General features: G+C 46.2%; 1 protein-coding gene across 5 annotated transcripts in view; it reads left to right on the top strand.

Moving 5' to 3' along the window:
• The window catches only part of slc25a12 (solute carrier family 25 member 12), a 178,686-nt gene that overhangs the window by 60,000 nt on the left and 106,103 nt on the right, over positions 1-12,583 (top strand). For all 5 annotated transcript variants that reach the window (XM_072475934.1, XM_072475935.1, XM_072475936.1 and 2 more), the window contains 2 exons: positions 11,238-11,376; positions 12,330-12,423. In XM_072475934.1, coding sequence (XP_072332035.1) covers positions 11,238-11,376; positions 12,330-12,423 — 233 coding nt within the window. The remainder of the gene's footprint in view (positions 1-11,237; positions 11,377-12,329; positions 12,424-12,583) is intronic.

The following is a 12,583-nucleotide window of genomic DNA, read 5'->3' as shown; positions in this document are numbered from 1 at the left end:
TCTACCTCTTCATTCACCTGAGGAAGGAGCTGCGCTCCGAAAGCTAGTGATTTGAAACAAACCTGTTGGACTTTAACCTGGTATTATAAGACTTCTTACTTGATTGGTTAAAGCCACCATCCAAAGAACAGTTCTGTCTTTCTGGCAAATTTTACAAGCATTTGATTCTGTTTTTTTTCTTCAAAGTCTGAACATTTAGTTGATATGCTTTGGGGGAAAAGCTGATAAGCAGAAACTGCAGTTTGAACTGCCTCATAATTTGAGCATTGTTCTCCCAAAAGACTAGAATAAACATCCATTGCGTTTCCCATTAAAACATTGGAAGCAGTCCGTGTTCTTTGGTCACACTAGCTTTGTGGTCACCTTTTCAAATAAGATCAAATATATCTCAACTCTGTCCTTAGTGAATTTAGGCACGAGATGAAGATTCTTTGTTAAATCAAAACTTGGAATGGGATTCGTCTCTTCATCCAAATTATTATCTTCTCTTTTACCACACAACCAAGCTTTCCTTTAGCCAATTTATATGTCTGATTTCTTTCTCGCTTTGGAACTCTTTCTCTTTCCTTATCTCTTTACTCCCTTGATATCCTCTCTCTCTGGAGTTCAAGTTCAAGCCTTTTCGGGTTCAAGACTCATTTGTCTTTTTCCAATTGAAGCTGATTTTTTTGGAACTAAATTCTAGCTAGCTCGAGCTGTGTACTACCTGCTTGAAGCTTTTCTTCCAATCATGCTATTGCCTCAATTATGCCTGATTTTCTTTAGCCTTAACTTTAGAAAGTCCCAGCATCTATATCTGTGGATCCAAAATCCCACAAAGATCACTGAATTGTGATCTCGGTCGAGACCAGTTACTTTTTGATGGAATTTGAAATCCCAGTTATTTGGTGAAAGAATAAAATCACAAGATTCCACGGTTTAAAACAAAAAGAAATTGGCATACAGAAGGCAGTCCACTCAGATTTTAGTGATTACACTTGGTCACAAAGTCATTCAATCTCTGTCTTCCTCCAAATTAATTTCAGCTAGTATGGTCCCTAGCCAACAGCAGCTCGCAACCAGCCCGAATTCCACAGGCGCACAGTATTCACCACAAGTGACACATGTCTGCAGAACCTGCTCAATTCTGTCTGAATGGGATAGAGCCACAATAGCCATTTTCCAGTAATAGAAGCAGCTTCAGCAACTTATTTTCAGCTTCTGGATCTGAACTCTGCCTCCTTAAACTTGTCTGTTTTGCACTATTGGATTCCCAACGTCTGCTGCTCAGCTTGGGCTGATCTGTGCCCTTTTATATCCTTTAAACAGGGTAGGTTTGCCCAGAAGTTAGGGTAGTACAGTGGTTAGCACTGTTGCTTCACAGCTCCAGGGTTCCAGGCTTGATTCGCGGCTTGGGTCACTGTCTGTGTGGAGTCTGCACATTCTCCCTGTGTTGCGAGGGTTTCCTCCGGGTGCTCTGGTTTCCTCCCACAGCCCAAAGATGTGCAGGTTAGGTGTATTGGCCATGCTAAATTGCCCTTGGTGTCCAAAAAGATTAAGTGGGGTTACGGGGATAGGGTGGAGGTGTGGGTTTAAGCTTAAGTGGGGTGCTCTTCCCAAGGACCAGTGCAGACTAGATGGGCTGAATGGCCTTCTTCTGCACTGTAAATGCTATGATCGAAGTATCAGTTACCAAACCGCAGATAATTTTTGTTTCCTTTGAACTGGAAGAATCAGTTTCCTTTCTATGTTTACATTTCAGGAAGGATGTGAGTGCACTGGAGAGGGTGCAGAGGAGATTTACCAGGATGCTTCTGGACCTGGAGGGTCTGAGTTATGAGGAAAGATTGGGTAGGCTGGGGCTGTTTTCCTTGGAGCACCCAAGGTTGAGAGGGGACCTGACAGAGGTGTCTCAGATTATGAGGGGCATAGATAGGGTGGAGCGGAAAGCACTTTTGCCTTTAGTTGGGGGGGGGGGGTCAATTACCAGGAGATTTAAGGTAAGAAGTCGAATGCTAAGAGGGGCGTTGAGGAGAAACTTTTTCATCCAGAGGGTGCTGGGAGTCTGAAACTCATTACCTAAAAGGGTGGTTGAGTCTGAAGCTCATGTAACATTAAAGAAGTATTTAGATATTTATTTGTGCTGCCGTATTTATTTGTGCTGCCGTAACCTCCATGGCTATGGGCCAAGAGCTAGAAAATGGGATTAGTGTAGTCAGTTTGTTGACTGGCAGGGACATGATGGGCCAAATGACTGCCTCCTGTGCTGTAAGCATCTATAAATCTGTGTTATTTCCCCTTTTTCTGTTTTTTTTTCAGTTCAATTATTGTTTTAGTTAGGATCTGCCTGAAAAACATACAAATTAAATTTAAAAGCACAGATTCTCTCGCAACAGTGGTGATGGAGACAACAGGAGTTGTCCACAAGGACTGTATGTTGGTCACTATTACCAATGATGCCATGAATAGGTGTATCTACAACAGGTAGATTGGTGAACACTAAGTCAAGTAGTTTTTTCCCCTCAAGTTGGTGTTCTCACCGCCTGATATAGTCCCAACCTGTCAGGGTAAGACTTGGCCAGCATGGACAGTGGAAGTGCTAACAAGCCACTCTTGGTGATGGTCATTGAAGAGGGCTGAGATGCCCTGTCATTGAGTACATTCAAGGTTGAGCTAGACACATTTTTGGACTCTAGGGGAATCAAGGGATATGGGGATTGGGTGGGAAAGTGGAATTGAGGTCATAGATCAGGCATGATCTTATTGAATGCTGGAACAGGCTCAAGGGACTGTATGGTCTATTCTTACATTCTTTTTATTCTTCTGAGTCTGGGCTGGGTTTACTTTTGTTCAGTATACAAAGAAGGACTTGAGGGGATGGTATTTGCTGCTTTGAGATTTCTTTGTGATGATTCATTACATACTTGGGGATCGTTTCATCTATTCACAGAAACAGATACAGTGCTTGTTTGTGACTTGAATGTATTCAGTTCTGTGTAGCAAGGAGTTGGGTTCTTCCCACTTAACTCCTGTTCTTGTACCATTTCGTTGCTGCAAAGGGATGTGAACAGTTTGTCCTTTTTTGTAACTGATTTTAGAGTGCACCTAGTGGGCTGGTTGTTTAGGAAAGATGTGCTAATCTTGGAAAGGGTCCAGTGGAGGTTCACCAGAATGATCCCTGGAATGAACAGCTTGTCGTATGAGGAACGGTTGAGGACTCTGGGTCTGTACTCGTTGGAGTTTAGAACGATGAGGGGGGATCTTATTGAAACTTACAGGATACTGTGAGGCCTGAAGAGAGTGGACATGGAGAGGATGTTTCCACATGTAGGAAAAGCTAGAACCAAAGGACACCATCTCGGGCTAAAGGGATGATCCTTTAAAACAGAGATGAGGAGGAATTTCTTCAGCCAGAGGGTGGTGAATCTGGAACTCTTTGCCGCAGAAGGCTGTGGAGGCCAAATCATTGAGTGTCTTTAAGACAAAGATAGATAGGTTCTTGATTAATAAGGGGATCAGGGGTTATGGGGAGAAGGCAGGAGAATAGGGATGAGAAACATATCAGCCATGATTGAATGGCAGATCAGACTCAATGGCCCAGTGGCCTATTTCTGCTCCTATGTCTTATGGTCTTTTTAAAAATATATTTTATTACAAACTTGCACCGACATCCCTTCCATCCTAAAATGCCTCCTCAGCTGATTCCATATCTTCACCATGGACTGCACCACTGGGCTCCATGAATACCTACTCGGAGCCATTGGCAACGCGGCCATCACCATAGCCCTCAAACTAGACCCGTTACAAGATTCCTCCTCCACCCGAACCCACTCTACCCCTTCTCCTTCACACCACTGCCGCACCTTGTCCACATTCGCCACCCAATAATAATGAAGCAAGTTCGGCAACGCCAACCTCCCCCTGCTGCCTCTGTAGCAGGGTCCTCCCCACCCTCGGCACCTACCCCGCCCATACAAAGTCCGAGATGATCGTGTCCACTTTCCGAAAAAGGCCTTTGGTATAAAGATCGGGAGAGCCTAAAAGATAAACAAGAACCTCGGCAGAATATTCATTTTCACCACTTGGACCCTCCCCGCCAACGTTAAGTGCAGTGTATCCCACCTCCTAAGATCCTCCCTGGCCTCCTCCACCAGCTTCGTTAAATTCCACTTGAAATGAAATGAAAATGAAATACACTTATTGTCACAGGTAGACTACAAATGAAGTTACTGTGAAAAGCCCCTAGTCGCCACATTCCTTTTTGCCAGAATCAATTATATACCCCTAGCTGCTGATTCTACAGATGTGTGAGATATTTTGCCGGTGGTCCATTTTCGGCAGAGTTCCCAAAGTGGCGGAGAATCCTGCATTGGCCAAAAACTGGAATTGGTGTCATTCCGATGCTCCTATCCGCCACTGGCGACTGCATCAAGGCTTGTGCCCTGCACTGGCAGGAGAATGCAAATAGGTCAAAATTCTGGGGGGGGGGGGTGGGGGGGAGTGGTGGTGGGGGGGAGTGGTGGTGGGGGGGGCGGGTGGTGGGGGGGGGCTGGGGGGGGTGGGGGGGGGAAGAGTGGTGGGGGGGGGAAGAGTGGTGGGGGGGGGAGAGTGGTGGGGGGGGGAGAGTGGTGGGGGGGGGGAGAGTGGTGGGGGGGGGGAGAGTGGTGGGGGGGGGGGGGGAGAGTGGTGGGGGGGAGGGAGAGTGGTGGTGGGGAGGAGAGTGGTGGGGGGGGGGGAGAGAGAGTGGTGGGGGGGGGGAGAGAGAGTGGTGGGGGGGGGAAGAGAGAGTGGTGGGGGGGGGGGAAGTGGTGGGGGGGGGAGGGAGTGGTGGGGGGGGGGGAGGGAGTGGTGGGGGGGGGGGCTTCCAATGGCGGGCTCCCAGGAAGGATCACGCTTATGGGAGCTTACAGGCAGGGGTCTCTGTAATGGGAGCTTCCAGTCATGGGTCTCTGTAATGCGGGGCTTTCAGTCATGGGCCCCTGTAATGCGGGGCTTTCAGTCATGGGCCCCTGTAATGGGAGTCTTCCAGGCAGGGATCTCTTTAATGGGGGGCTTCTATTCCTGGTCTCTGTACTGGGGGCTTCCAGACAGGGGTCTGTAATGGGTGGGGTGGGGATGGGGATGGGGATGGGGTTCTGTACAGCTGCAACATGACTGCCCATGCCCAGTCATGGGCATCTGTAATGGGGGACTTTCAGTCGTGGGCCTCTGTAATGGGGGACTTCCAGGCAGGGATCTCTTTAATGGGGGGCTTTTAGTCCTGGGTTTCTGTGATGTGGGCTTCCAGGCAGGGATCTCTAATGAGGGCTTCCAGGTAGGGGTGTCTGTAATGCGGGCTGCCAGGCAGGGGGCTCTGTAATGGGGGCTGCCAGACAGGGGTCTCTGTAACGGGGGCTGCTAGGCAGAGGTCTCTGTAATGTGGGTTCTAGGTAGGGGGCTCTGTAATGGGGGCTGCCAGGCAGCGGTCTCTGTAATGTGGGCTTCTAGGTAGGATTCTCTGTAATATAGGCTTCCAGAAAGCATCTCTTTTATAGGGGGCTTCCGGGCAGAGCTCTCTGTAATGGCAGGCTTCCAGGCAGAGGCCTCGAATCGCGGACTTCCAGGCTGGCGTCTTTGTAATGGGGGGCTTCGGGGCCGGGATCTCTCTTATGAGGGGCTTACATGATGTGGGGATGCCGGCGTTGGACTGGGGTGAGCACAGTACGAAGTCTTACGACACCAGGTTAAAGTCCAACAGGTTTGTTTCGATGTCACTAGCTTTCGGAGCGCTGCTCCTTCCTCAGGTGAATGAATCATTCACCTGAGGAAGGAGCAGCGCTCCGAAAGCTAGTGACATCGAAACAAACCTGTTGGACTTTAACCTGGTGTCGTAAGACTTCGTACTGAGGGGCTTACAGACAGTGGTCTCTCTTATGGGGGGGTCTCTCTGGTGGGTGCGGTCTCTCTAGTGGAGGGTCTTTTGCTGGGGTGGGGGGTCTCTGGTGGGAGAAGGAGGGTTGTGACCCAGAAAATCCCGTGGTGGGGGCCGAATTGCGTTGCGGGGGGATCGGGGACCAAGCCGCTAGACCTCGCTTCATGTTGACTGCTCAAAATGACTGCCCAATGGAAGGATTCATAGAATTTACAGTGCAGAAGGAGGCCATTCGGCCCATCGAGTCTGCACTGGCTCTTGGAAAGAGCACCCTACCTAAGCCCACACCTCCACCCTATCCCCATAACCCAGCAACCCTATCTAACCTAAGGGCAATTTAGCATGGTCAATCCACTTAACTTGCACATCTTTGGACTGTGGGAGGAAACTGGAGCACCCGAAGGAAACCCACGCAGACACAGGGAGAACGTGCAGCCTCCGCACAGACAGTGACCCAAGCGGGAATTGAACCTGGGACCCTGGTGCTGTGCAGCCATAGTGCTAAACACTATGCTATCGTTTTGCCCCTTCGCGAGGGTATCCCCCACAATCTCTGCCATGCATAAATTTGCAGATCAAGGTATAAGGAATCACCTCTGATTTACCCTCCCAGCACAAGTGCAAATCAGAGGTGATTCATCTCTGGCAGGAGAACATGGTCTCCCAAAAGGGAATTCTGGCCCAGATGTCCACTTTGTAATTCTACATATTTATATAGAATTAATTGTTATATTTTCTTTTATCCCTGCAAAGTAACACAATCACAATTTTTTTGCAAAGTATTGTACCTTCTGGCCATCATGAACAATACCATAGGAAATCTATTAATATATTAAAATGGTATGTCCGCATACACACGTTTATTCTAATGCAAGACAGTCTTAAAGGTTTTTATGCTTTTCTTTCTTTCTTTTTTTATTTAATAAATTTAGAGTACTCAATTCATTTTTTCCAATTAAGAGGCAATTTAGCGTGGCCAATCCACCTACCCTGCACATCTTTGGGGTTGTGGGGGTGAAACCCATGCAAACACGGGGAGAATGTGCAAACTCCACACGGACAGTGACCCAGAGCCGGGATCAAACCTGGGACCTCGGCGCCATGAGGCAGCAGTGCTAACCACTGTGCCACCATGCTGCCCTCTGTTTTTATGCTTTTCAACTGAAGCCTGACACTGGCAAATAGACTCAATTGTAAACTGGTGCCCTGTTGATAAGACCTCTCTTCTGAATTAGCATATCAGTCCAAGGACCCCATCCGTGTGTCCTAAAAGACCTGTTATTGGCTGTTGCATGGAACGCTGAGTTCTTCAGTGCTGATTTAAAAAAAAGACTGAAAATCTTTTTTCATCTTTTAAAGCAGCATTGTAGCACAGTGGTTAGCACTATGGCTTCACAGCTCTAGGGTCCCAGGTTCGATTCCTGGCTTGGGTCACTGTGCGGAGTCTGCACGTTCTCCCTGTGTCTACATGGGTTTCCTCCGGGTGCTCCGGTTTCCTCCCACAGTCCAAAGATGTGCAGGTTAGGTGGATTGGCCATGCTAAATTGCCGTTAGTATCCAAAAAAAGGTTAACTGGGGGTTTCTGGGTTACAGAGATAGGTGGGCTTGAGTAGGGTGCTCTTTGTAAGGGTCGGTGCAGACTCGATGGGCCGAATGGCCTCCTTCTGCACTGTAAATTCTATGATCTTGCTACTTCTCAGGAATGGCTGGTAATGTGACTTTTAGCATCCTGGGGAGGGAAGCTTCTGTCCTTTTGTAGTTGTGCTAATGTCACTGTCATGAAGAAAAGTGAAATGCCTGGATTGACATGGAATGGACTGGTTGCAGACAGAAGGTGGATTTCTTAGAATATTTTACCTGGGTCTGAAAGTTGTTACTTTAAATACCCGGCAGCATTTATTTTAAATACTTTTTCAGTCAATGTTCACAGAATCACAATTATTAGAATATGGAAGAATGCCATTTATCCTACCATGCCTGCACTGGCTCTCCAAACAAACATGATGACTTTGAACCATTCCCTTGTATCCTGGGGGGTTACCATTCATCAGAATCCTGGGGGTTACCATTGATCAGAGGCTGAACTGGCCTAGCTACATTAATACTGTGGCTGCGAGGGCAGGTCAAAGGTTAGGAATCCTACGACGAGTAACTCGCCTCCTGGCACCCAAAGCTTTTCAACCATCTACAAGGTGCAAGTCAGGAGTGTAATGGAATACTCTCCACTTGCCTGGATGAGTGCAGCTCCAACAACACTCAGGAAGCTTGACACCATCCAGGACAAAGCAGTCTGCTTGATTGCTCCCCCTACCACAAACATTCAAACCCTCCACCAGCGATGAACAGTGGCAGCCTTGTGTACCATCTACAAGAGGCACTGCAGTAATTTACCAAGGTTCCTTAGACAGCACCTTTCAAACCCACGACCACTACCATCTAGAAGGACAAGCGCAGCAGAAAACTGGGAACCCCATTACCTAGAGGTTCCCCCCCAAGTCACTCACCACCCTAACTTGGAAATATATCGCTGTTCCTTTGCTGTCCCTGGGACAAAATCCCTCCCTAATAGCACAGTGGGTGTACCTACACCTGAAGGACTGCAACGATTCAAGAAGGCAACTCACCACCACCTTCTGAAGGGCAACTAGGGATGGGTAATAAATGCTGGCCAACCAGCGACTCCCACGTCCCGTAAATGAATTTTTAAAAAATCCATGCATATTGTTTCTATTGAACTAATCTTCTAACGCCCTCTTGAATGCCTGAATTGAGCTGCTGGGGGAACTTGCAACAGCATCAGACTTCAACTCTTGACAGCGGCGCTGTTGACTGTGCCATAGAGATTTTGGCCCATTGAAATGCAGTTAATTTCCCGCCGAGTTCCATTTCTTCTTCCACACATTGCACCCCCCACCTTGACCACTGGATCCCAAGGCAGTGGGAAGTATAGATAAGAGTCAATGGATGGAAGGCGGGTTTATGTGATGAACTGGGCGTTGTTCACGACTCTCTGAAGTCTTGGGCTGAGCAGTTGCCATTACCAGGCTGTGATGCAGCCAGATAGGATGCTTTCTATGATGCACCTGTACAAGCTTAAAACTAACATTAAAAAAATATTTTTATTCAAGAAAGTTTTTCATTCTAAAAAGGTAAAGCAACACAATAACGTATAACAAACAGAAGTAAATCATCCGCATACAAAGACACTCTATGCTCTGCTCCCCACCTACCCAGTGGATGACCTCAACGCAATGGCCAGAAGCTCCATTGCCAAGGCAAACAAAAGAGGAGACAATGGACAACCCTGCCTTGTACCCTTATTCAATTGAAATTAACCCGAATTCGGGGCATTCGGTCGAACATTTGCGGTGGGGGCCACGTACAGGAGCTGAATCCATGATATAAATTTTAGCCCAAAGCCAAGCCTTCCAAGAATTTCAAATAGGTACCGCCAGTCAACCCTATCAGATGCTTTTTCAGCATCCATTGAAATAATCGCCTCTAGCTTGGGCTGTGGGGAGGGGGACAGAACGACATTTAACAGTCTCAGTATGTTGGCCGATAATTGCCGGCACTTAACAAAACCAGTCTACCTCTCCAAAATCACTCCCGGAAGGCAGGGCTCTAAACGCATTGCCAACACCTTCACCGATAACTTAGCGTCAGCGTTCATCAGTGAAAAGGGTCAGTACAACACACTCCATAGGATCCTTCTTCAGGATCAAGGTAATCAATGCCTGTGCCGGGCTGACAACACCCCCGAGCCAAGGAATCGTTGAGTATACCCAATAACAGTGCGACCAACTGACCCACAAACCTTTTATAGAATTCGATAAGGAAAGTATCCAGTTCCAGAGCTTTACCCGACTGCATTAATCCAATACACTTCATAACCTCGTCTGGACCCATTATCGCCTCTAACTCCTCCCACTTCCTTGCTTCACTACTGGGAAGGATGACCCGTCCAAAAACTGCATCATTGAAAGTCTGTCCTCTGGAGGCTCTGACTTGTGTAGCTCTGGATAAAAGGCCTCAATATTCCTTGGGGAGGAAACCAACCCACCACTCAAATCCTTATCAGGAGGCAGCCTTCCACTTCAGGTAGTGCAACTAGCCTTCTCCCTATATTCATGTTGATGTGAATCCAGCATCAGATAAAAGCCAACAGTTGGGCAGCACGGTGGCGCAGTGGGTTAGCACTGCGGCCTCACGGCGCCAAGGTCCCAGGTTCGATCCCGGCTCTGGGTCACTGTCCGTGTGGAGTTTGCACATTCTCCCCGTGTTTGCGTGGGTTTCGTTCCCACAACCCAAAAATGTGCAGGGTAGGTGGATTGGCCATGCTAAATTGGCCCTTAATTGGAAAAAATGAATTGGGTACTCTAAATTTAAAAAAAAAAGATAAAAGCCAACACCTTATTGATAAACACCGTGTCATCCCAGTTCGATATAAACACGTTAACCAATACCACTGCCATGCCCGCCAATAATTACAACACCTGGGTTCACCAATATTTAACGGCTGAAAATTCTACCCTCTTGTTGATCAATACTGCAGCACCCCAAGCCCGACCGTCGAAACCCATCCCAACCAGCACCTCTGTAAGATCGTTTGGTCCTTGATCTGCAATTGGATCCTCTCTAAAAACACCACATCAGACTGCAAACTTCTCAAGTGCGGAACACCCGTGACCTTTTCACTGGGTGGTTTAGCCCCCTAACATTCCAAGTTATCAACCTACAGAGGGCCTTCAACACCCTGCCCCAGAGTCAGCCATACCCACCATGTAACATTCTTTTATATTTACAATCTCTTCCAATTTGCACATTTAATCTCCATCTTGAATTTGAACGGCAGATTCTGATCTCCAGCATTTCCTGGCCAAGTAACAATTCAAATTGAATAGCTTGAGTTATTCATGTATTTTATCTTTAATTTTTAAAAAAATTTAGAGTACCCAAATCTTTTTTTCCAATTAAGTGGCAATTTAGCATGTCCAATCCACCTACCCTGCACATCTTTGGGTTGAGGGTGAGACGCACGCAGACACGGGGAGAATATGCAAACTCCATACGAATAGTGACCTGGGATGGGACCCGTGTCCTCGGTGCCGTGAGGCATCAGTGCTAACCACTGCGCCACCGTACCTTCCTATTCGTGTACTTTAAAGGGCACAGATTTACCAAAGTAATACATTGTGCATTACATGGCCTCATATGCCTTTATGTAACAAAATGTAATCACATTTACAACAAGCAGCACACAGAGAGACCTAACAGATTTATTTTCTGGTTGCAATTTGCAGCTATTTTTACAGGAATTAACAGTGGTTTTGTTTTTATTATACAGGCAGCAGGTGGAACTACCTCTCATCTGGTCAGCTTTTCTTATTTCAATGCATTTAATTCCTTGTTGAACAATATGGAGCTCATAAGGAAGATCTACAGCACTTTAGCAGGCACAAGAAAAGATGTACAGATTACTAAAGGTAAAAATATCTATTTTTGTATCCTGCCTAAATAAGTCACAACTTCTTTCTAATATTTGCTGCTTTATTTAATAATCCCTAATTAATCTTATCAGAATGTCCGTGATCGACCTTTCATGAGTTTGATCTATTTAATTGTGCAATGAGTGCAAACATTCTGACCCCAATACAGTATCTGAGGCTCAATTTATTTTAGGCTAATTTAGTAACAAAATGGTCAAAGCAAAACATTGAATAATTTTGTTCTTGGAAAATATGACTCTAGTAGTTTCCAATGGCATATGTTGTAAGATTGCTGTTCTTATGGTAGTTTGAAAATTTGAAAGGTGGTAACAGTAAAAGTATCCATGAATCTTTTGGATCGTCAGGGGTGGCTCACTGTCGTTTAGGGAAGGAAACCTGACATTCTTACTGGTCTGGCCTACTTGATGCATCAAAGTATTTGATTCTTAACTGCCTCTAAAGCGCAAAGTCACTTGAGGACAACTGAGAACGGACAATGAATGTTATTCTTGCTAACGACACCCACATTCCAAACTGAAACAAAATACGAAATTTTGGACTTCCCTGATGGTAAATAGCTGAGCCATATTAACCAGGAGAGTCTGTGAAACTTGTCGAAATAGAGAAGAATTACACCTTGGTGTCAGGTTATTTGGCCCCATTAGTTCATATTGTTTACCCTCCATGCTGATTTCAGCTTGGCCCATTGATAGGCTAGTAGGAAGGAACTACTTGTTTTGTGCTATCTTTAGTGGAGCCGTTGAATCTTGGGAAAGAATTGAACTCTAAATGCAGTTGGAAAGCTCGAGTTCCAAGTTGTCGTCTTTTGTACTGAAAGTGTGATTCCTTTGCACTGGTGGTATGCTGTTAGCTTAGTTTCAGCAGGAAACAGTTTAGGACATTGCAAATAAGCATACAGCTCTAATCTTTGTTTTTCTTTTGATATATAGAGGAGTTTGCTCATGCTGCCAATAAATTTGGCCAGATTACACCGTTGGAGGTTGATATCCTTTTCCAGCTTGTGGCTCTCTACAGTCCAACAGGGTAATTCCTTTTTAATTCACTAATTTGTTTTTTAGTATGCATATTCACAGTTGTCTCTTGATTTTATGTATAAAGCTGCAAGGCACGAGGTATAAGAAGCCACAAGTGTACACAGTCATTTAATTATTTAATAATTCTTTGAGTTTGCTAAGTTTTAAAT

The sequence above is a fragment of the Scyliorhinus torazame genome, chromosome 2 (assembly GCF_047496885.1).
Source record: "Scyliorhinus torazame isolate Kashiwa2021f chromosome 2, sScyTor2.1, whole genome shotgun sequence".
In the NCBI taxonomy this organism is placed as follows: Eukaryota; Metazoa; Chordata; class Chondrichthyes; order Carcharhiniformes; family Scyliorhinidae; genus Scyliorhinus; species Scyliorhinus torazame.
Note: the sequence above shows the minus strand (reverse complement) of the source record. Positions and strands in the feature narration are given on the sequence as shown.